General features: G+C 40.8%; 3 protein-coding genes and 1 non-coding gene across 5 annotated transcripts; 3 read left to right on the top strand and 1 right to left on the bottom strand.

Annotated features, from left to right (window-relative positions):
• The first annotated feature begins 4,612 nt into the window (after positions 1–4,612).
• On the top strand, positions 4,613–14,320 carry kri1 (KRI1 homolog). The gene is made up of 18 exons (XM_086055835.1): positions 4,613–4,792; positions 4,933–5,009; positions 5,090–5,189; positions 5,292–5,391; positions 5,909–5,966; positions 6,041–6,090; positions 6,203–6,329; positions 7,211–7,288; positions 7,636–7,751; positions 8,090–8,318; positions 8,820–8,990; positions 10,136–10,211; positions 10,800–10,906; positions 11,866–12,013; positions 12,096–12,226; positions 12,788–12,852; positions 13,547–13,642; positions 13,728–14,320. The coding sequence occupies exons 1-18, from the start codon at positions 4,708–4,710 to the stop codon at positions 14,200–14,202; spliced, it is 2,289 nt and encodes a 762-aa protein (XP_085911961.1). The 5' UTR covers positions 4,613–4,707; the 3' UTR covers positions 14,203–14,320.
• LOC147134882 (Z30 small nucleolar RNA) lies at positions 12,620–12,717 on the top strand. The gene has a single exon (XR_015090275.1). It is a non-coding gene; the product is annotated as a Z30 small nucleolar RNA (small nucleolar RNA).
• A 175-nt stretch (positions 14,321–14,495) lies between the features above and the next one.
• spc24 (SPC24 component of NDC80 kinetochore complex) lies at positions 14,496–20,666 on the top strand. Of its 2 annotated transcripts, XM_086055838.1 has the most exons (7): positions 14,496–14,726; positions 15,222–15,391; positions 15,617–15,758; positions 15,933–16,034; positions 16,165–16,241; positions 16,314–16,416; positions 19,000–20,666. In XM_086055838.1, the coding sequence occupies exons 2-7, from the start codon at positions 15,232–15,234 to the stop codon at positions 19,106–19,108; spliced, it is 693 nt and encodes a 230-aa protein (XP_085911964.1). In that variant the 5' UTR covers positions 14,496–14,726; positions 15,222–15,231; the 3' UTR covers positions 19,109–20,666. The 2 variants fall into 2 exon arrangements, with proteins under 2 accessions (XP_085911964.1, XP_085911965.1); XM_086055839.1 differs by lacking the exon at positions 19,000–20,666 and having other exon boundaries at positions 14,556–14,726; positions 16,314–16,649.
• Positions 17,944–21,679, bottom strand: s1pr5a (sphingosine-1-phosphate receptor 5a). The gene is made up of 2 exons (XM_086055836.1): positions 21,531–21,679; positions 17,944–20,834 (listed from the first exon to the last, which is right to left on the bottom strand). The coding sequence occupies exon 2, from the start codon at positions 20,559–20,561 to the stop codon at positions 19,356–19,358; it is 1,206 nt and encodes a 401-aa protein (XP_085911962.1). The 5' UTR covers positions 20,562–20,834; positions 21,531–21,679; the 3' UTR covers positions 17,944–19,355.
• Positions 21,680–23,239: the final 1,560 nt, after the last annotated feature.

Raw genomic sequence — 23,239 nt, 5'->3', positions numbered from 1 at the left:
TAAAAATAAAAAAACAGCACATCTGTGAAACCGAGTAGATGTAACGTCATGGCTTGAAATTTAATAGTGCTCTATTACAGGCTTCCATATTTCATCAGTAATTCATTGATGAACAACATGATAGCAGAAAAATAACCTCAGACCTCTACAGAAGCATTTTGTATGCCCATTTAAAGAAAGATGCGACCAAACTTTATTAGGAGATCCTTCGGCATGTAGCAAGATGATGACTCAAAACACAGACCGTAAAAATCAACACTGGAGTTCATCAGGGGCCAGAAGTGCAAGACTTTAAACTAATCAACTCAATAGACTTAAACCCTTCTGTATTTTGTAGATGGATTCTTTGAAATATCATGGTGGGGACACAAAATGTCCTTCAATCCTGAAATAAGCCGTGTATTATAATTAACAGAGCAGTAAATTATTACATATGGTCATCATTGAGTGGAATCTGTTTTTAAAAATCTCAATCTGACAGACATTTCACAACACTGAAAGCACATTTGGAAGAATATTCTTTCTTGGTTTTATGTTCATTATCTTTGTTTTCTTCATTTTATGTGGAGCACCACATGAAGCACATCGCTTAAGACATGTGAAACCATTTTGATATAATACTTTTTATGTGCAGCAGCGTATTCCGCAGTTTAACAGCTGGGTAAATTAGACCCGCGACTGAAAACGTGACATGCTTTTTGTGCTCTCTGTTCGGGGAGAGTTAACAGAGCTTCTTGGAAAAGCCTACCCTTTTCCTAGAAAACATAGATGGATTTAGGGCTTCTTGAAAATCCTCCCACACTCTCAAACCGCGTTTATATGGTGCACATTCATAACCAAATGATATCCGAACAGCATGTTTTTAATGCCTGTGAATATTGTTTTTCATCCTGGTTATTTCATTCTCAGGGCATTGCACCGTCGCAATTCGACGCAATGGGGGATGGGGTGGGGGGCATGGGGGTGTAAAAAAAGCTTGTCTTAAAAGGGAAGTCAACCCAAACATATTTTTTGCAATAATATGTTCTATGCAAGCCCACTAGTTGAAACAAGGCATTTGGACAAATGTTGCGTTTGTGGATTAAGAATTAATCCACTCGTTTTTAGCCACAAACAAAATGGCCACCCCCTGAGATGGCTGAAATGTGGTGGATTTTGCTGCTTAACTCATATTCCACAAACGCAATGTTAATCAGAATGTGTTTCAACTAGTACGCCTGCTAGGAACTTATTCTTGAAAAAATGTCTTTGGGTTGATTTCCCTTTAAATTGAGGTGTATTTATTTATATTTGTTGTACAATTGCTTGTTAGTGGGCACGGTTTCCTGCATGCAATTTAAACTGAAATTATGTTGTAGACCGGGGAATGGGACAAAGAAGAGCCATTAAAATGTTGCAGCCGGGGTTGCGAGAGTACCAAGTGGCCCATCTCACGGTGCCTTTTTCCGGCCTCCAGTTTGAGAGGCGGGAGTCCTTTCTTGGGCAAGCCTCCTCCTATTCCCTCTGTCTTCAGCGCCCTTGCTGCGGTCGTCTCTCCCCCTTTTTTGGTGGTGTGCGCGGGGTTGTTGTGGGAGTCAGTGCCTCCCTGTGTTTAAGTAATTCAGCAGGGGCGGAGCCAAAAGTGTTTTGCTGGGATGGCCAGGTTGACACAATGATTCAAAGGCAGCCCAGTTGAAATTTCATACTCCGATTCCTCACCTCCTCATCGGCAATTTATGTACGCTTACTAAAGAACTCAAATTTTTAACTTTGGTTTTAATTTATAAGATAACATAACACAATTTATCATGGTTACATAAGGCAATATATTATTTTCTCATGAACAACAATTTCCATTTTGAAACGTTGCTACCTCAGGCACAACAACAACCACTGCAATGAGAAGGGCAGCACACAGCTCAGTCACTCCACGCTACTGCTGTCATGTGCAAAGTTCAAGGTCGATCATGAACGGAAGCATAGAGCCTGATAACCTAAGTGAGGTGTGAGGGAAAGGGCGCCGTGACACCTCTATCGGCAAGAACAAGCCCACCATCCCTTTAGGTTACAGCCAAATTGTAGTCTTTCTTTAAAGTTCAACATGAACCGTACCACACCTTGACTAAACCCTAACAAAAACAGACTTTCAGTCTGGTGGTAAAGTTTTTTTTTTTTTTGTGCAGCAACAGCAGAGATCTGCTGTTTTTCAAATAAATGTTGCATTTAAGCCCTTGTCAATAGTAATCATTAATTGGGCTGCACAAGGTTATGTGTCACAGCCCCTATTATTGCGTTAAATCGGGGGGGTAAGGTATATCTTTTTTTTTTCCCTTTTTTTTTATATGTATCACTAAAACTGTGTGTTACAATGTTTTCAAGATTTAAGTTTCTAGTGTGAAGACAAATCAAAACAGACGAGACAAAACGGCAGGGAACAGATGTACAGTATCTGCAGAGTGTCACCTTGTAGCCATTTATCTAGTTATTGCCGTAATTATAATCCATGCGTTTATGTGACTGGCAGTATTTGAACATATATGCTTAGTTGGTAGCTTATATTTCAGAAATCAGTACTCAACATTGTTGGTAGCTGTCAATTATATTGTAAGGTATATTTATGCGTGTAATGCCAAATTAATTGAAATGTCTGCACTCAACCCTGTCAGCAAATTCACATAAAAACAAATTGAATGTTGTAATTTTGTTGACGTCAACCACATTGTGTTACCTTGAGTATGAAATGCGCTATAGTCTGTAAATAAAGCTGCCTTGCTTCGTCTTGCCTAACAGTGTTTCACACTTGTCTGCTCCGCAGTCCTCAGTCCTGTGTTTGAATCTGGATCCACATCCGAATCTGGCTCAGGCCCCCTTGTGCTCTTTCTCATCCAAAAACAAGTTGAATCAATTGAAGACTTTAAGTGAGTGTGAATGGTAGTTTGTTAGAAGTGTCCTGCAACTGATCACGGCCTGGGAGGACAAGCGCTGTAGGAAATGGATTAGTGGAAATATTGCTGCTAAGCTTTGTCAGGGACAAACATTTTTTTCTTAGTATGTTTTGCCATTTGTCATTGGGCATGTGTTTACACTTTGCTTCATCACAGGCCGTTCACCCGTTCATCCGAGGACAGTCAATATTTAGTGCACATCATTCACCTACTAGGCCTGAAATAGGTCAAAGCTGTGGCTTATATCTGACTGCTCAGATGTGTTTTTGTTGTTGTTGTTTTTTAGGAGGTAACCTTAATGCAAAGCTTCTTGCTTATCGTCATCCAAATTACTGATATGTGTGTGCGCGTGTGTGTGCGTGTTTTAAATTGATCTTTAGGTTCACTTTCATGGGGAAACCTTCTGAATGTATGCATTTGTCAAGAACCCAAGGATAATTTAATCAATGAAGATCATATTTCAAATGTTTCCCCCCTTATCCTTGGGATAACCAGCGCTTAAGCAGTTACAGTAGTTGTTAGTATTTGTTTTGCAATGTGATGACACCACCACTCTGGTCACATACGTCACTTGGCCTTGCCGACAAAGATAAATATAAGAGAAACATACGAGACAGGACTGCAAAGACATTATCTTTACTTTGTTATTGCCCAAAAGAATTAAAAACAGTCACACCAACACCACCAAACAAAATGTCACAGAATGTGGATACTGTAATGATGTACCTTCTGCCATCGAGTGAAAGAGCATATAGCTGTTCTGCCTATCATCATAAATTACTGGAAGAGACAGATGAACAAAGATGTACAAATGCTACAAAATAAATGATTACTGATGTATTTAAAATTACATCAGATAGCACAACTGATTCTCCAGATTAGATTGACATGGCTGCTCATACAGGCTAAAATCTGATAGGACAAAACAAAAGGCTAAAACTCTAACACCCACATAAAGGTAGAAGGAGAAGTGCAGCCAAAATAAGTGCTACAAGTGAAGAAACTAGACTGTTGTGAATAAATTAATACAACGTCACGGAACAAATACTAGAATATAGGTTGGAAATATACAGACTCCAGTCCCAATGAAGTTGGGATGTTGTGTAAAATGTGAATAAAAACAGAACAATGATAAAAACAAGATATTTAATGTTCAAATTGATGAACACGTTATTGTTGTTGTTGTTTTCTTCAAATATTCTCTCATTTGGAATTTTATTTTTAACACACGCTGGATGTGTGCAATAAAAGACTGGTAAAGTGAAGGAATGCTTTAAAAAACAATTTAATAGTTTAATAAACAGATTAATCGGAAAGAGGTAGTGTCATGATTTGGTATGAAATGGCTTCAGCATCCCTCACAAACAAGGATAGGGCGAGGTTTATCACATTATGAACAATTGCTTGAGTAAATATTCCAAAAGTTTAAGAACAACGTTTCTCAACGCACAATTGCAAATAATTTTCTTTAATTGCACAGTATGGGTAAGATTGTGTTTTTCATTGTTCATATATTACATTTTACCTATTATATTGCTCTTTGAAAAAAATAAACATAATATAGTGATAACGTGTCAGATTTGATTATAGATTTCTGATTTCCAGATGTCTGATCCCATACCAAATGCCGAAAATCAGTTCAGTGTGAGTACTCCCCCTACAGGACAACTAAGGTACGTGCACCGGAAACCACGTGCATCCCGTCTACGCACGCGCTTGTCTACTGTGATGCTAGTTTCGCTAGCCTTTGGTTTATGAACACGTTCTAAAACCAAACCGTGCCATGTCTGACGAAGAAGGTTTTAGAATCAACACCGAATTCGCAAAGAAATATGACAAATACAGACAGAAAGAAGAGCTGCAGAGGCGTAAGTGTGTTAATGTTAGCTAACGCTGGCTAAAATATTCAAAATATTCATGGCGTGTGCTAACGTGGAAAGAAGCTAACTGGTTGCTATTTCGGAACCTGTGCTGTCTTGGACTTTTAATTTTGTGTGTTGTTGTGCAGTAAAGGATCGATATGGAGATCGAGAATTGGACGATGACTCCGATTCGTCCGAGTCCAGTTCGGACGACAGTGAAGTGGTTAGCATCGCTTTCCCCTCTTCAATTTGTCAACAAGAGTTAAGTAATTCAGTGTAATTCGTTGTGTTCGACCCTATTAGGAGTTGGATCCAGATGTTGAAAGGGACTTTTACAGGACATTGTCACTCTTGAAGAAGAAAGACCCGAAGATCTACCAGAAAGATGCGAAATTCTACACAGGTGATTAATGAGTAGCACATTTTTGTGTTTTTGTTTTGTTCGTAAATTCGTTGCTTCTACATTCTCAGTGACTTCTGAGACTGACTTGTTTCTTTTTCTCAGACGCAACCAACACTGATGTGAAATTGTCAACCTCAAAGTCAAAAGTGAAGCCCATGTACCTGAAGGACTATGAGCGTAAAGTCATACTGGAGAAGGAAGGGTATGTGTGATTATCTACTACTAAATGTGATTATCTACACCGTATCAATGCAGCACTATCATGGCTTTTTCTAACCTCTTTAAATGCATGCATACATGGTGTAGTAGCAGTTAGCACGTCTACCTTGCCAACTGGGTTTGAATCTCTCTCTTACCTTCCTGTGTATAGTACATGTTCTCCTTGTGCTTGCGTGAATTTTCTCTGGACACTCTGGCCTCCTCCCACGTTCTATAAATGTGCATGTTACGTTAATTAAAGACCTTAAATTGTCCAGAGATGGATTGTGAATGTGGGTGGCTTGAATAGCAATCAGTACAGGGTGTACCTCACCTCTCACCCAAAGTCAGGTGAGAAGGATTTCAGCTCACCAGCAACCATGTTGAGAAGTGCTATAAAAATGGATGAATGGGTAAATGTAACTGGGAATATCTTGAGCTTTTAAATGTTTACAATATGATAGATGAATGTGTGAGTGCCCATCCACCCTTCTTAAATTGCAACGCATTTGATTCTTCAGAAAATATGACGACGAGGATAGTGACAGTGATGATGAGGAGGCAGCCAAAAGACGAGAAGTGGGTATTGCCATGAAATAAGACTGCTGGCAAGCAATTTCGACATGTTTTTAATTGTTCTCTTCCTTTCTTAGAGGGCCTCTTCCCCCAGCTACATTCAGGAGCAGAAGCAGTTGAAAGAAAGGTACCAGCAATATTTTGGAAGTGTGTTTTTTAACAAGCCGACCACGTGTGATAATGGCTAAAATCAGGTAAACGACAGGTAACATAAACCTGATCCCACCATTTTGTTTCAGTTTCCAAAAGTTCATCCAAGACAGCGATGATGGTGGTGATGATGATGATGACGGCGCCAACAATGGCAGTGGGGAAGAAGGGGTTTCCCAGCTGCTAACTAGGAGGATGAAAACACAAGAAGAAAAGGTCAGTACGGAGAATGAGAATGTTCGAAGCTGTACTGTTATGCCTTGTCGAAGGCTGTCCAGGACATAATGTGGAAAAATCCCCAATTGCCTCGAGCAGCCACAGTGACACTTATCCATGTCATGAAAAATGATTTATTTACATGATAACGTATTTAACATTCATTCTATAATGAACAGAAATATTTCTAGGGCAGTGGCTCGCGAACTTTTGACACAAAGTACCACCCACAAAAAAGTTAGTTCTCAAAGTACCACCAGAATGACCATTATTACAATGCAGTAACATAGTAGGCCTAAGTGTTCATGAAAAACAAGGCATAAGTTTTATTCCTAGAAAGTATATTTAAAGCTCCTGTAACATTATGCTCAGTTTGAACATTAACACTCTTGCTTGAATTAATTTTTTTTAAAAATACTTAAATAATGAATGAATTCAAATGTATTCCACATCAAAAGTGTCTTAAATAAGACAAACATTCTTGACACCGATTGGCTGTTACAATACGATGTGTCTCTTGCAGTTCAAATGTAACAACTCAAGCTAATGTGATCGCCCTCACTCGCGTGGCGTTACACGAGTCAATCGTGCCGCCCGGCAAGGATTCAAACGTATCTACACGAACTGCACCGACTTTATCTAATCGCGTCATGAGCGTATTCCAATTCACCTTTGGTCTGACTGTAACATTAGGCCCAATTGCTCACACTGACTTTTAAAGGGAATGGTCCTCTGATACACCCAATCAAAGGAACTGTTAACTTGTCAGTCCTTCATTCAACTTGTATATAAAAAAAAGCAACATTTAAATCACAGTCAAACCAGTCCCTAAATGTGAACAAAACCCCCATAAACATCTCGACTTTTCCATGTGTTTTTAGGACAAAGAGGAGGCAGATTATGTGGAGTGGCTCAAAGGGCAGGCCGATTTTGACGGACCTGAAGAGGTGAAGGACATGGTGAGTAAATGCAGTTGGACAGAAATGATGGCTGCGTACACAAGCATTTAGATATTGTGACTGCATTCTGCAGTATGGAAAAAAGTCTCCATGATATAAAAAAATATCGTCCATATGAAAATATGTTTGCAGCGGTTCAACATGTCCCACAGCAACAGGTGGTCCTCAAATAGTTCATTGCATGCCTTTGATAACCTTGAAATATTTTGTGTTGGATCTACCCTAAACTGAGGACCCTCTGTAATATGCAGAAATTGACTGCCAGAGGGACCTAAGTATGTGGCATATACATGCTCTTATGCCCTTACTGTTCGTTTTAAATGGTTTGATAATGTTGTGGAAATTAGAAATACCTACGAGACTACTGGAATGACCCGGCGCTGGACGAGAAGGAATGTTTCCTCCGAGACTATGTTCTTAACAAACGTTACAAAGATGATGACGACGATGACGACGACGAGAGGTAGTGTATGCGTTTATACTTTTTCCCCCTTGAATAGTCTTTGTATTTCACTAACTGTGTGTGGTGGTTCACTTGTCTGATTTCTGTGCAGGCAGCGTGGGTTTTTTTTTCACTCAGTGATTGTATGAATTTGAGGCTGAATGCTTGTCTGTCTCTGCATGTGCTCTGTGGTTAACTGGCAAGCAACCAGTCCAAAATGTAGTCTGGATTTTTTTCAACTCCAGCTCCCTGTAACCCAGAGCGGTACAGAAAATGAATGAATGGATGGATGGATTGCTATTGAACTATGTAGTGAAAATATCTATGAACAATCACACAATACAACTTATCGTTTGGAGGATCCCAACCTACGAGGAAGTTGTTCAGGACGATATGGAGGATTCCGAAGAGGAAGGCGAGACGTTCTTAGAGCAACAGCAGAGCTTTGAGAGAACCTACAACTTCCGTTTTGAAGAGCCGGATGCTCATCAGATCAAATCCTATCCTCGCAACATCGCCACCTCAGTGCGCACCAAAGACGATCGCAGAAAACGCAAAAGGGAGGAAGTGAAAGCAAGGAAGGACATGGTATGTAAGAAGTAGTACTGCAAGATTGGGTCTATTGAGCGCACTGGTATATTAGCCGCATCCGCTAAGTTTTTTTTTTTTTGCCACACATTACACATACAGATATAATGTTGGAAAAAATACCACAAGCAAACATTAAATGCACATTTTACAATATAATTTTATTTGTAAGCAACACAACAGTTTAGGCAGTGTGTATGAACAGTAACATTGCAAATATCAACGGCATCAGATTCCCTGGTAAAGTTTAGGTCGATTATCAAAATAACATCTGCGCAGCGTAGGGATGTCACAATATACAAATGTCACGATACGATAATATCACGATATGAGCCTCATGATGCGCTAATTATCACGCTATTGCGGAGAGGTTGGTGATATATAAAAAGCTCATGATATTCTAACAAAAAAGAGCTCATATTAAAAAAAAACATCACAATATTCTGTTTTTGTACATAATGTATGCCATCCTCATTTTCTGTTTCCTCTGACAACTCACAGGAGAAACAGCAGAAACGGGAGCAGCTGAAGCAACTGAAGAACTTAAAGCGAAACGAGATCACGGAGAAGCTGAAGACTCTTCAGGCACTTACCGGCAATGACGATCTGGCTTTTAGTCAGGCCGATCTGGACGGCGACTTTGATCCACAACATCATGACCAGCTCATGCAGGTAGGTGCATAGTCACACACAAAGTCGCACACTGCTACGACCTCTCTGGTTCATATCTGTAATGACGATTTAATTTCAATTCAGCCACAATCTAGTCATAAAAATTCTAAATATTGATTAAAAACTTTACTTTTCAAAGGGGTCTACTCATTTATGTTAAGCACTGTAAATGAGAGGTGTATTTTCTCAATATTGTTTAATGCCTTTCTTATTGTACCACGACTGATCATTATCTATGCAAAGGTTTATAGACAGATCCTCTTATTGGCCACTACCCTAATGAGGAGAAGCTGTTTAGAAAATGGATTGATGGGTTCTCCATACTAGTATTTTGTAGTTTTTAATGTATGCATGTGCAAGCCATAGCAGTTATGGCTACCACTGAGTTCTGTAATGCATTTGCCTCGACAATTATTGCACTTTAAGGCCGAGGGGGACCTTTTTTGGTGGGAGATTTATGCTGCGTTCCATGAAAGTGGGAAGTCTGAGTTTTCCGACCTCCGGCCAAAAAATGTCCACTGGAACGTCGCTCAAACTGAGCGCTCCAAAATATATACCCCGACTTCAGAGTTCCTTCAATCTGACGTCACTCGACAATGGGGACCCCTATGGAGACACAGACCGTGAAAGGCAAAACATGCTGTACAAGATTATACGAATACATTTATCTATCTAATTTAGTTACTAGACATAACTTTACATAACACCTGATTTGTACTGACTGCGTGAAGATACACCGCTGTCTCTGCAAGTTAAACAGTGAAATGCTTATATGATAAGTTTTTCCTTTCTTTATGTAAATAAAAGAAATGTATGTATGCGGGTTTGCTGGTCGCTTGAATGTGTTTTGATGAGCAAAACGATCGCAATCTTTGTTTACATTTGCCGAGAACGCTTTGAGGTTGCAACCGGTACAATCCGAGTGGGATAAATCAGACTTCCCGCCTTCTTGGGATGCAGCATGTGGAAAGAGTCAGTCCCCCTGCAGGTGCATTGTGGTTTGTCTAATTGGATTGGACTTTCTTGCCAAATGATGACCACCTGGTTGTGTCCAATTAGAAAGCATTGGGTCTAAGGCTCACATGTATAAAGCTCTTTGTTGGATCTCATGATGCATATGAAGCTTCTCTGTGCTCTATTTGCAGAAATTCTTTGGGGATAATTACTATGAAGAGCAAGAAGAGGAGAAGCCTCATTTTGAAGATGACGATAAACTTGAGGGTAAAGTCTGTTCATTAATCATTTAACTAGTGGGAGGCAACAATGTAGTAAAGAATGTTAGTTTTCAGTTAATTCAAACCCTTTTGTAGCATTTTCTTCCAGAATCTCAAGTGTTGTTAAAGCCAGCCGCACACAGAGCAGTGTGCAGTTGGGCTGCGCAGTGTCTGGGGTTCTGCAATTAGCTTTCATTAGTTGCTGGCAATCTGCAACTAGTTTGGCTACAATTGCAATTTTTTAGTTTTGTACCAGTTAACAACACTCACAGACGATCAATATGCCAGGTTATATCATTTAATGGCATCTAGGGGTACCAAGGGCTGCCATACTGTACCTAGATGGATGGATTAATTAAAAAATACTACACTATAATTTCACATGTGCCTGTGACTAAAAAGTGAAGCATTATTCTGATTCCTTGGGCTGCAGAAATGGTTGCACCAAAATTGGTGTTCATGAGGCCACTGAATGGGGGATGTCATTGCCAGCACCCTCTCAAATTGTTCCCTAGTTCAACCACATGACTCAGCGTGTAGATGGCTTCATACATGTCTTCATATTAAGATGTTTTGTTGTCTGTGTGTGAACCAGAGCACTGGAACTGGGACAAATGGACAGGAGAAAAGCAAGAAGAAATGTATGAAGACGAGGCGGGCTATGATGCCTCAGAGCCGCACTGTGATGACCAGAATTTCATTGTAAGTTAATCCTTTGTTGCCACAACCCTCAGCGCACGACCATATTTTACCTTCCGAACCCTCGCTAGATCTGAGGTCCTCTGGTTCTAGCCTTTTAGTCATTCTAAAAGTCAAGACACGCACATATGGTGAGGCATCTATTCAGTTTTACGGCCCCCGTTTATGTACAACCTGCCAGAGAACCTCAAGGCCGCAGAGAATGTTCTTGTTTTCAAAACAAGACTCAAGACCCACCCTTTTTAATCTAGCTTTTAGCTAATATTTATCTACTTTTCCTAACTTTTTAAACTGTTAACTAACATTTACTTACTTTTTACCTATTTTGAGTACTTTCAGTCTTATATTACCATTTATTTAATATGGATCTTATTTTAATTACTGGTAGTCATTTATTTTATTTAAAAAAAAAAAAATTCATCTAGAGTAGGGCTGAACTGTTGCATTTGCAAGATAATTGCGGTTTGAGAAAAGGTGATTATGTAATTGCAAAGGCTGCAATTGAAATGGTCATTACTTTATTGACAGCAGAGGGGGTACGGGGAATGCTAAGCTAACGCTGCCACAGCTACAACATGCTTGATCCTTTTCACCTTTAAAACTTCCCGGGGGTGGGGCGAAACCTCACCGTGTGTTGCCTATTTTGTGATGTTTTGGCTGCCGTCGTATGTCATAGCGCGTGTTTAAGGATTTACATGTGTTCGAAGCGCTCTACAAATAGTTTGGTTGATTCTGTCGGGCGGGTAAAAAGTGTAAAGTACTTGAGTATGACTTCTGAGGACCACCACTGATACAGTGACTGTGTGCGTCACCAATTCCTCTTACTGTCATGAATGATTGTCATTGCAAAGCCCCAGCTAACTCGCCTGCTGACTTACTTTACCCAGATCCAGTCTGTGAATTTTTAGTGACGCTTTAGTCAGTCTACTACAAACTTGAGATCCTCCCATATTTTGAAACAGATGGATGCAGACTACGACCCTAGCCAGCACGTGTCTAAAAAGGAGAGGAAGAAAATGAAGAAGGCAGACTTACCTCAAATGGGAAAGAAGAAAAATAAGTCTCACTTTGCAGAAGTAGTCATGAAAAACAAGCCTGTGTTTGATCCTCGTAAGTGGCAGTTTTTAGAGCATGCACACGTTACTGGCCAGTTTTAATGCTGCGTTTGGCTAAATTAATACTTATATTTCAGAGGAGAAGAGCTTTGAGCAGTACCTGGATGAATACTATAAACTGGACTATGAGGACATCATCGACGACCTCCCATGCAGGTTTCGGTATAGGCAGGTCCTGCCCAATGACTTTGGTCTGTCCACTGATGAGGTAAGCAGTCACTTCTGCCATCTAGAAAGGCACAGTCACGTGCAGACCTCACTCGGTCTTTAATAGTGGTCCAGTACATGGGAATGCTGACAAATGCAACTTTTGTTCTTAACCTGTGGTCTGCCTTGACCCCTTGCCCCACTTCATAAAATTGTGAGGACTTTTGGCCTGAATATGATAACAGGAGAAACCTCCAAGATGTGGACAAAATGTTGACTATTTTTTTTTTCTGCTCTTGCAGGCAAAACGTTTACTTGCATGCCTTGAGTGTTTCAATTTAATTGGAACTGTGTTTTAGATAATGCAAATGTGATGCACGCGGAAACTTACAAAATGCGAGCATTAATTGGGGGGTGAGGTTGGTTAATCGTACAACTGGAAGATTACAATGTGCTGCAGTGATGAGTCTTCTCGATGACCTGGTATTGCCTCCTTCAGGGGAGAGCTCTGACCAGGGAATGATCATAAACTTTAATCTTCTCTCTGAGCAGACCACAGGGTGTCTATTTAAATCACAAATGCTTTAATTAGACGTGATGATGGGCTCTCTAAATTCCACAGATCTTGAGTGCTGAAGACAAGGATCTCAATCGATGGTGCTCTCTGAAGAAGACCTGCATGTACAGGTACTGAGCCTTAAAATGGTGGGCCTTGCATTTACAGTGCCGTATTTCCTGGGTCTTCAATGGACCTGTCTTAATACCAGCACTGTCATGTCACAATTATAGGAACCAGTACAATACAAAAATGCATTATTGGAGCATGCAACTTTGCCACATACGTTCTCTGTAGTAGTTCAAAGTCAATTTTTATCTAAAATATGACATACATACACTTTAATAAAATGCATTATATTTTGCTCTGACCAGCCAGAGGACAGCAACACAGAGGTCCCATTGCTAACGTGGTATACCGTATTTGTAGGGCGCACTTAAAATCCTTCAATTTTCTCAAACATCAACTGCGTCTTGTAATATGGTGCGACACATGTATGGGTGAATGTCAGTTTTTCAGTTTGTCATCTTTAATTCCTTTTACTTCTGCGTTGTCGATCTCATGCCCATGTAATCGCTAGCAGGCGTCTGTTTTCGTCGTTGGAACTTTGCCTTTCCTGCTTTGTCTTGGAATCGTGGGAAATGTACTCCTACTAGCCTAATGCTGCGGTCAGCTGAGCATGGAACAAATATTCAAATTTAGGTCGTAAATATAGGTCAGTGCTTCTGGTAGTGTTTGGGCCTTGCTGGCCCCTATGGCTCTACCACTCAGTTTATTTAATTCACAGCTCTGAAGTGTATCTTTCTGGTACTTTTCTCCCTCCAGATCTGACCAGGAAGAGAAAAATGATTTGAGGAACTACAAAATAAAATCACAGAATTTTAAGAAGAAAAGAGAAATACTGATTTCTTTGTATTCTGAGTGAGTTGAACACACTGCTTTTTTGTTTTTTTGTTTTTTACCCTCATCAACATTTCTTACGTCTTTATCTCCCTTGAATTATCAGAAAAGATAATGAGGGAACAGATGCAAAACCCATGATGGGAAAGAAGCGACGCGATCGTGTGAAAAATGCTGAACGGCACGCCAGAGAAGCAGAAGATGATAGCGGAACAGCCTCTACGATGGACACGTCGGACGAGACTGCCCAAGCTCTTCGGCAGTTTGGGTCTGATGTAGAAGAACCAGAGGAGTTTCTCAAGAAAAAGATCAAACTAGAAGAGGAACCCCAGCCACTTCCTGCTAAAGGGGTTCAGGTTAAAGATGAGGCAAAGAAAAAATGGGCCAACAAGAAGCATAAGCAAGCAGCTGGACACAGCAAACCAGGAACGGTTGGAGTGAAAATTGGAGGTCAGGAGTTTAGTAAGCATAGACTGAAGGCATACGGTTTGAATCCTAAGAGACTGTTCTTCAGACAGCTTGGAAGGCAAAAACGGAAAGATCAAGAGAAGAAAGAGAAACAGAAAAAAAACACTGCTTAATAGAGTAACAGTCATTATTTACTGGACTGCAGCAGTAGCATCCATTTTCATGGTCCAAATTCGTCAACATTTAATTTTCCACTTTTATTTAACCTTCATTAATAAAATGGCAATATAATGTGGGATATTGTTTGAAATGGTGGCATTCTAGTCTGTTTGGCATTTGTCAAATATTTTAATTTAAAAATTAAAATCAGAGCCCGGTCTCCAGTGGTCAGAGTTTAAGAGCAGAGATGGCTGTTTTTTTTGGGTTTTTTTTTTTTCCTCTCCCAAGGCTAAAAGGGGGTGCTTGACAGATGCATCCTTCAGACACAAGACTGAGCCACATGACTTGGTCTTTGAGATTAAATAAACAATTCCATGTAATTATTTTGCATTTTACGATAACTTGCATCACGCACCTGCTCACTCCTATGCAGCAGGGGGCAGTATAAAAACAGGCCTCCAACTTTCACCACTGCGCATCAAAGAAAGAAAGAAGGAAGGACTGGCGGGCTCATATTTGAATCAAAAGGACCAGAACGGTAGGTACTCTGGCTATTCTATTCTAAAGTACTCAAGTTAATGTTTCAGTACCTATACATTACGCGTTGCGTTAGTGTTTTGTATAGTTTGTCGTTTATATCTTAAAGTATAGCTGTAGCGGTTATCCACGGCGATGTAAACGCTGAAGATGGGACTTTTTACTATCGATGACGTCTGTTTGGAAGTTGTACATGTTAAGTAACTAGCAAAATGGTTACATATAGATAAACGTTTGAAGATGCAGTTCACGCTATGAACATTTGTGTACCGCAACTGTTATTTGTCGAGGTGGCACAAGTACGCAGACTGTACTTGAATAAAAGTGTAAAAAAATAAATAAAAATTCTGATTCAACTCCCTAAGTAGTTGTACAAACTCTCAAACGTACACGTAAATGCTGCTCCGCCTGTTGAGACAGTGGGCTGCATGACGAGCCCCCCACCATATTTTTTAATTTGCTTCCCATCACTAATGTTTTGCTTTCTTCTGCCCAGTGTCATCAAAATGTTAGGTGATAAATTCATAGACTTTCAGGAGTCTCTTGATACTCTGCTGGACTTGACCAGCAGTCAACCTGAGACGCTAACTCGAATGAGGAACGAACAACAGGCCTTTTTTGATCGAGACCTGGAGACGAGAGAGACTGTGACACAGATTTTAAAAGGCATGGATTCATTCAAATTGTAATGACTGTATTTTCAGTTTTGGGTCTAGCTGCTCTTAATGGCCAACGCCTGATTTGTAACAACGGACCCCAGCTTTTGTCTTCAGCAACCAATATCTTATATCGTGTATCTGAATGTAATCAGCATTTACCCATATTGCTTGCCAGCTTTATTCTTCAAACAGTTTTTAGAGTAACTCTTTATTACAATAACTTTTCACTCAGATGTGGTTCAGCAAGAGGAGATTTTGGTCCACCGGCTTGATGACATAAAGGAAAAGCTGCTGCAGGAGAAAGAAGTGGAATACTTGGATGAGCAGCTGAGACAGTTAACGACGAAGAATCAAATGTTGGACTCTGAATTACAGTATCCTTTAGATAGCAGGTTTTTGCTACATACAGTGTGGACATTTCATCCACCACTGCCTAATTTCAAGCCGCCCCAGGCCCTAAAAACTGTGAATCAACTATGTGACTAGTGTTGTAGTGAATTTCAAAAGTGTTTTCTTGGTTCGTGTCCTGACCTTAACCCCTACCTCAGGTATCTGCAGAGCGAGTTGGAACGACTGAGGAGCTCGGACGAGCTCACAACTTTGCAGAATGAGGTGGACGAAGACACTACTGAGGTCATCCCATCTGCAATGTGAGTGTCCACTTTTCTGTCACCGCAGCCTGTCCTCACTTCAATTATACCACATTAATTCTCCAGAGTGCTTCTTTTGCTCCCAATAAATATCCAGAGTTTGTCCGCTTTTTTTTTTTTTAATCAACAGATACGTTGTAAGGCTGAACCACCTAATAACCAGGATCAAGTGGGAGCATGACACAGAGCCTCACATCCTTAAAGGAGGTACTGTCTTGTGGGTGGAAATTGAAGTGTGGGTTTGCGTGCATTCTTCTAACCAAGTTTCTCTGCTTGCAGTGCATTATGGGCCAGATTTGGCAACTCCCATCAATATTGACACCACTGTGAAATCTCAAAGTGACATAGCTGACCACTTATGGAGCTTTGTGAGCGCTGAATGGTAATTGAGTAAATTTGTGCAACTTATCAGTGAGCAATGTTTGTCCTACATACACAAGAGCAGCACAAATAGGAAAAATAAAATCTGGTGTCATTGTAAATGCCATTAGTAGCCACTAGATGTCGCTATGTATTAATATGCAGTTCATTGTATTTGTATTATTGTGAGGTAGTAATGCAATCATCACTTGTACTTGCTTACTTACTGTTAATAAACTTTATTCTGCAATTAAAGCCTAAAATAAGTGAAAGGGTAGATTTATTCATATTCTGTTCTGTAGCCTGCAATGCTGCTCCTTGAAATATTTCAGTTTGATAGCTCATCCACGTCAAGAAAAGCAACCAGTGCTATTCTAGAAGCTATTGGGGGAAAAAAATTGGATTCCAGCCAATTAACGCAAATGCTCAATTGCTGTCCACTATAGTGAAGTCTAACATTTTCTTCACAATATGTTTTATGTGGCCCCACTAGTCGAAACAGCATTCTGATAAATATTGCGTTTGTGGAATATGAATTAAGCAGCAAATGCCACCCGTGTTTATCCATCTCAGGGGGTGGCCATTTTACCACTTGCTGTCGACTGAAAATGACATCACAGCTCAGGATGCAGGTTACCACCAATCATGGCTCAGTTGGCGAGTGTCACATGACCAAACTCAGAAAACGGGGGCACGCAGTGGGTTTTGCTGCATGTTCTCCTCCAAAAACCGCAAATAAAATAAAGTGAACATAATGTTAGCGTCAATGTGAACTCACCTTATGTACTTGGTTGATTAAAGAGTAATATTTTGGCTATTTTACTCCGCTATATAAGGGCAAGATACAGGATAACATCTGACAAATTTTTATGAAGGCAGATATTTTTTAATGCAAAAGTAAAAAAAAAAAAAAAAAGGGATTACTTTTCTCTAGCTCAGTTTATTGCTGGGCTATCATATTTATATTTCCCAATAACACTTGACGGTACAGTATTTTCCGAACAGAAGTTGGCATTTCAACATTACAATAACAAATGCTTATAGAGAAACTTTTGCTTCAATCTAGGTAGTTTTAATCTTTATCTTTACTGCCATGGTCAGTGGACATGAGAAAATAAATCTGCAATAATTTATATACAGTACCAGTAATAAAAATAAAATAATGTAATACAGCAGAGTTTTGAGGTTGTGGTGTGTCCACACTGTAAATGTGGCTGAAATACATGTACCCTATTTAAAAATGTTTATGGACCTGAGCGTATTAAAAAACTTTACATGGCAAGTGGTCGAAATGCTTGTTTAGGATCACCTCCACAACCTAATGTAATCCAATCCAAGAGCTTTATATTAATAAAACTCAGTTTTGATTGACACTGTCACGAGTGAGCAGGTATACAATATTGTATATTGTACATACATTTACATTGTCTGTTGTGTACCATGCGGCATGCTAGGGGGAGGATCCACTTTAACTGGCATTTTTTGTATATCAAATATTTTTCGTATTTAGATTTAATTGATGTTAATACTCTCAAAGTCTGTACAAATGTCAATACAAATAGTTTATTCAGTGCGTACACAAAAATTGACATAACTTAAAACATTTACATTCAAAACAGTTACAATAAGCTCACCAGAAGACACATATTTACAAAAGATATAACCACGAAATGTTTTCTCTTTACACGGACATGTATGCTCACTTTTCTGTTGCTACAATGAAACGCTAACAGTGCAGATTGCTGTTGTTGGACAGTACGTCCTTTTTGGGGGGGGTCTATCCAAGTCATGCAACACCATCGACTTGAACTTCCTTCAAAGTTCTCAAGCCACAGGATACCGCTGTGCCATTCGGGTCCATTAAAGAAACCTCTGTCTATCTTAATTCCTTTCAGCCATGCGTCATCCGTCGCTATATGTTAGAAGGCCCCCCCAAGCTGAAACCCAACCAAGAGAACCATATGACGTCTTCAGTGTGTCTCAGGGCTGCTCAGTCTTCTGATGTTGGCTGTGGCGGGGGGATCTACCCTGCATTTCTCCTGACCAAAATTCAGATGGCAGAAATTACTTGGTTTTTGGCTGCGGAGGTTGGGTGTGGATGCTGCATGTTTGCAACAACATATCATTATCTGCTACACAGGGAGCGGAGATACTGTATGGGTAAATCTCATGCTCTGGCTTTGGTTGCACTCTTTTGGACGGACAGCATAATTGGCTGTAATTTATGTGAAACATCTGCACAAAGTTGAACTCTTCCTTTTCAATTTTTGCTCAAAAGTAAACAGCGGTGAGATGAAATGGCAGTCCACCAGAAAGTTGATAAAAACACTGGCCTTGTGAAGGCTGAAGGACATTTCTGAAGTATTACAGTTGCTCACAATGGCGGTATATTTTTGGGGACAAAATCTGGACTGGACCACATTTTGCCTCCCTCTCTCAGGGTCAGGTGCCAAAAGGGTAGAGCTGATGTCATCATGTGACGAGGATAGGAAAAGGAACGCAAGTCACCTTTTGTCAACTATTCTACATGTCATGATAAAAGAACCGCAAATGTGAGGTATCCTCCATTGCTGTCATGGTTGCTGTGTCTGCTCTTTTGCTCAAGGGTGAGCTACGTCTCGTGCTGGTGTGTCGTCACGTTAACACCACTGATCCAGCTATTGCCATTCGGACAGCACAAACTACAGTGGAAACACAAGCCAGATCCAACTTAACCATACCGTGGTGAGCTGAGCTGAACAACCGGCCCTGATGTGCGAAAATTTCCGTCCCAAAAATTGAAGGTACGCTAAGGTATGTTAGCCTCACTAACGTTCATCACATTCATAGATGAGTAACACCACAAAGGTCGAGTGCAACACCATTCTTGTAACTCCTGATGTGGTTGGGTTTGAAAGCATGCATCTCTCATCCGTCAGTGGTCATTTTTCTTCGAACCTTTGTTCTCATACAAAGTCAGTGTCATGTCTTGGACAGTTTAGGGAAGATAGCTTTTATCGTAGAGGGTGAAAAATTCCCAGAGGACACCGTGGTCTCCAGTCCCTCCAGTCTGTGAGAAGCAGCGTCCGTCTTACTGGTGCTGCACTCCAGGAAGGGCATCCCGATCTTCTTCACTTGTCCGTCTTTGGTCAAAAGGCAGCGACTGCACAGCAGCCTGAGGATGGCCCTCCTCATGTCCTTGCTGGTCAGAGTGTAGATGATGGGATTGAGAAGGGAGTTGAACATGGCGATGCCCAGGAAATAGTCAGCCTTGAAGAGCACTTGACAGCCTTTGGTCGGGCAGAAGAAGTCGAGCAACAGGAGGATGAAGAGGGGCAGCCAGCACGCAATGAAGACTCCCAACACGATGGTGACAGTCTTGAGCAGGGCCATGTACTTCTGCGACTTCCGGTACAGGCCTTTTCTCTGCGGGCCGGAGCCGAGACGCTGGGTGTTGGACTTAACGATGCGGAAGATGCGCACGTAGAGGACCACGATGGCCATGAGGACGGCGATGAAGACGGTGACGCAGAAGAGGATGTAACTCTTGGCGTAGAGCGGCAGGACGGTGGAGCACCGGTCCAGCTGCCCCATACAGTTCCAACCCAGGACGGGCAGGACGCCCAGCAGCACGGACAGCACCCAGCTCGCTCCGATCAGAGCGAACATTCGGCCCTGCTTGTCGCCCTGGTACGGCTTCATCCTCACCATGGTAACGTGGCGCTCGATAGCAATGGCCAGGAGACTGATGACGGACGCCGCCAGCATGATGAACACGCCCCCTTCCCTTAGGAACCACAACACGGGGGTCATGTTTAATGTGTTGGCACCCGATGTCATGAGGTTGACCATGTAGGTGAACCCTGCCAGCAGGTCGGAGAGAGTCAGGTTGCCCAGTAAATAGTACATGGGCAGATGGAACTTTTTGTTCTTCCAGATGGCCACGAGCACAACGGCATTTTCTAAAACAATAAGCAGGCAGACCAGCAGAAAGGCAATGGCCTCCGGCTTGAGTCCTTCCTTGTATTTGTTCTCCTTCAGCTTGCCTGTGAAGTTGTAGTGCTCGAGGATGACCGCATTACTCTGGTATTCCCGAAACATCCGAAGCAGGTTTCCCGTCGATGGGGAGATGCTCATCTCGGATGGAGCTGCCGCAGCGTAAGCAGCCTGGAAAGAGTCTGTTGACATGTTGCTGGTCTGTTACTTTACTTCAAGCCTTTTTCATAAAGTTCGGAAAATGAAATCCTCAGATGTGGTGTCATAGAGTCCTCTGGTGGTGTATTGTTTTCCTCATTGGAGAGAATTTTAAAATGGGGGGGGGGCGGGGAAAATGCCCAACTGTGGCATGCAAGTGTTTCCTCTGATGCGGTCAAATAGGATTTCCTGGGGTTTGAGAATGTTCCTGCTTCAATCACATGTTGCAGTTCATGAAAAGCAGACGAAGGGGCGATGCGAGCCAACCTGCACAGGTCAAGAGAGGAGAAAAAGAAAATGACCGTTTGAGAAAGAAAACTTAAAAGCCAGGAAAACCTATTTTCATGTTTTCATTTTCAAAATACGTATATAACTCCATTTTAACAATCTCAGAGGAAAAACACGAAATAATAATCAAAAGCCACCACAATTTGAAAGTGACAGCTAACCACACCGGCACGGTGGACGACTAGTTGCGGGTAAAAAAAAAAAAAGGAAGAGCAGTCTGAAATTTGAATGAAGTCAATATTTGAAACGCATACCAAAAAAGAAAAAAAGATTATGCTTTTTGACGAGTTTTATATCATTTTTGTTTAAACCATTACACCGAATCGCTGAACTCATAGAATATACATGAAACTCCCAATAAAGATTACCCAATAAAGATCTGGTATTAAGATACACTAAAGTAATAATCAAAATGGCTCATTTGATATTTAAAGTGTTTTGTGTGTCCGTTGCGTACTGTGCATGTGTGTGTGATACTACGGACAAAAGAGTGCGGTACAACCTAATTACTTGTTACATATACTCTTCCTAATGAGAACGGGTGAGTAAAAAATGAGAGAGAGAGAGAGAACGGACGAGTTAAATTTGCATAAATAAGCGAACAAGCGCGACTCAAATGACACATCGCAAAGTAAATCGAATTCCAACCAAAGCAGCTTTCAAGTTTTCACGCACCTGTAAAAATGAAAAAAGTTGTAAAACTCCAGCAAAAAAAGTTGACAAGTAACATCGGAGGAAGGCTGACGAGTTCCTCGCAGGACAGCGACATAAGTGGGAATGATGCGGCAGTCCAGCCTGAGTGGGCTGTTCCACACTCCCTTGGTCCGCCTTGATTCTTGTACGAGTTGTTTTCAAGTTTGGCCTCAAACTACGTGGATTTCAGGGAAGAAAGTGACGCCATCAGATCAATCGGTCGTAATGTTTTAGTCATATTCCCTTTATCCGGTAAGGTAATTGAAAACAGATTCTTGTTTGTAATCCTGACCTATAGCATCAAGCAACACAAAATAAAAGCAAATAAAAATAAAGGCATACACATAAAACTGTTCACAAGCATAAAACATACGCAAACCACAAATACACACAAAAAGTAATCATTAAAATGCAATAATAAAAAAGAAATTCTCCTCTGCAAAATACTATTTCCCTTCATCCGAATCTTAACTGATTGGATGAAAGCGATGAAGCTCCTTTGAGCAGTATGAAGGCGCTGGGATCTTTTTTTTTTTTTTTTTTTTTTTTTTGGCTGGGATCACAGATGTCGCCTTCACAGCGTGCACTAACGTCACTCGGGACAAGCTGAGTTTAAAACAAGCAACTGCAGTCTTCCAACAGTGTGATGTGAATGTTTGCAGCTTCATGTTGCTCATCTGTAGGTTTGTCATATGGGGAAATTTCAAAATTTGGGGGTTTTCTAAAGGTGAAACATTTATAAGAACTGCTCCCCAGGGCTTCATATGGCAAAAGTAATCATACTACAGCTCAGTACAGTACAAAAAAGTACTGATTTCAACTCCATTGACAAATTACTTATTTAAAATCAAGAGCGAGCAAGTGTTGGGGTTTTATACAGGCACAGGCTTCTGTACTATATCTAAAAAATCTAAAGAACATATTTCAATTGTTTTGCGAGCGTTGTGAAATGAACTGCCTGCTTTAAAGACTAAATTGTCCATTTGTGTCAATGTGACTGTGATCATTTGTTTAAATGTGCCCTGAGATTGGTTGGCAACCCTGCGCCAATAATGATAGAGGGCACTGTAACAAACAATGTTACTGTTCTGAATGATATTCAGCTTTGCAGTCATGTAAATCAAACCACGCAAGAAAAAAAGAAGTACTAATTGCTGTAGTTGACATGTATGCATTTGTTATCTGGATCTCTCCAGCTGTGCTCACTATTGTCAAAGCCAAGTTAGGTAGAGAATGCAATGCTTCAAGGGACTGCTATGTCGGCATTATTCATTATTTTTAATCAATTTACATCTCTGCACCAAAAGGACAATGTTGGGCTTCCAATTGGCTCCTGCATGACTGTGCCCCAGTGTGCAATGCTAGGATGAGTTTGGTTGATCCCTGTCTCTAACAACAGCAAACATCTTGGGATGTTGAACTAGTGCAGAGATTGTGAGCCAGATCTCTTAGCTCAAACAACAGTGAACGTTTTGGATTGTGATTGTTGTTGTGATTGATCGCGGGTGAGCTGGATTCTATCTCAACTGACATTGTACATCAAGGACTGGTCACCAGTCAATCACAGTCAAATTCACACCCATGGACAGGTTAGTCTTCAATTAACATAAGATGCATATTTTTGGATTGTGGGAGAAAACCCACACAAGCACGTGGAGAACACGCAAATTGCAGATTCAAACCCAAACTGC

The sequence above is a fragment of the Filicampus tigris genome, chromosome 16, assembly GCF_054856515.1.
Source record: "Filicampus tigris isolate MCC_2025a chromosome 16, RoL_Ftig_1.0, whole genome shotgun sequence".
Lineage (NCBI taxonomy): Eukaryota > Metazoa > Chordata > Actinopteri > Syngnathiformes > Syngnathidae > Filicampus > Filicampus tigris.
This window is presented reverse-complemented; position numbering and strand designations above follow the sequence as displayed.

Bases quoted from the DNA above. Each gene is read 5' to 3' on its own strand.
- spc24 (XM_086055838.1), top strand. From the start codon at position 15,232: ATGTTAGGTGATAAATTCATAGACTTTCAGGAGTCTCTTGATACTCTG. The intron at 16,035-16,164 runs GTGAGTGTCCAC...TTTAATCAACAG, and splicing joins GAGGTCATCCCATCTGCAAT to ATACGTTGTAAGGCTGAACC. The intron at 16,242-16,313 runs GTACTGTCTTGT...CTCTGCTTGCAG, and splicing joins GCCTCACATCCTTAAAGGAG to TGCATTATGGGCCAGATTTG.
- s1pr5a (XM_086055836.1), bottom strand. From the start codon at position 20,561: ATGTCAACAGACTCTTTCCAGGCTGCTTACGCTGCGGCAGCTCCATCC.
- kri1 (XM_086055835.1), top strand. From the start codon at position 4,708: ATGTCTGACGAAGAAGGTTTTAGAATCAACACCGAATTCGCAAAGAAA. The intron at 5,392-5,908 runs GTATGTGTGATT...TTGATTCTTCAG, and splicing joins GTCATACTGGAGAAGGAAGG to AAAATATGACGACGAGGATA. The intron at 12,853-13,546 runs GTACTGAGCCTT...TTCTCCCTCCAG, and splicing joins AAGAAGACCTGCATGTACAG to ATCTGACCAGGAAGAGAAAA.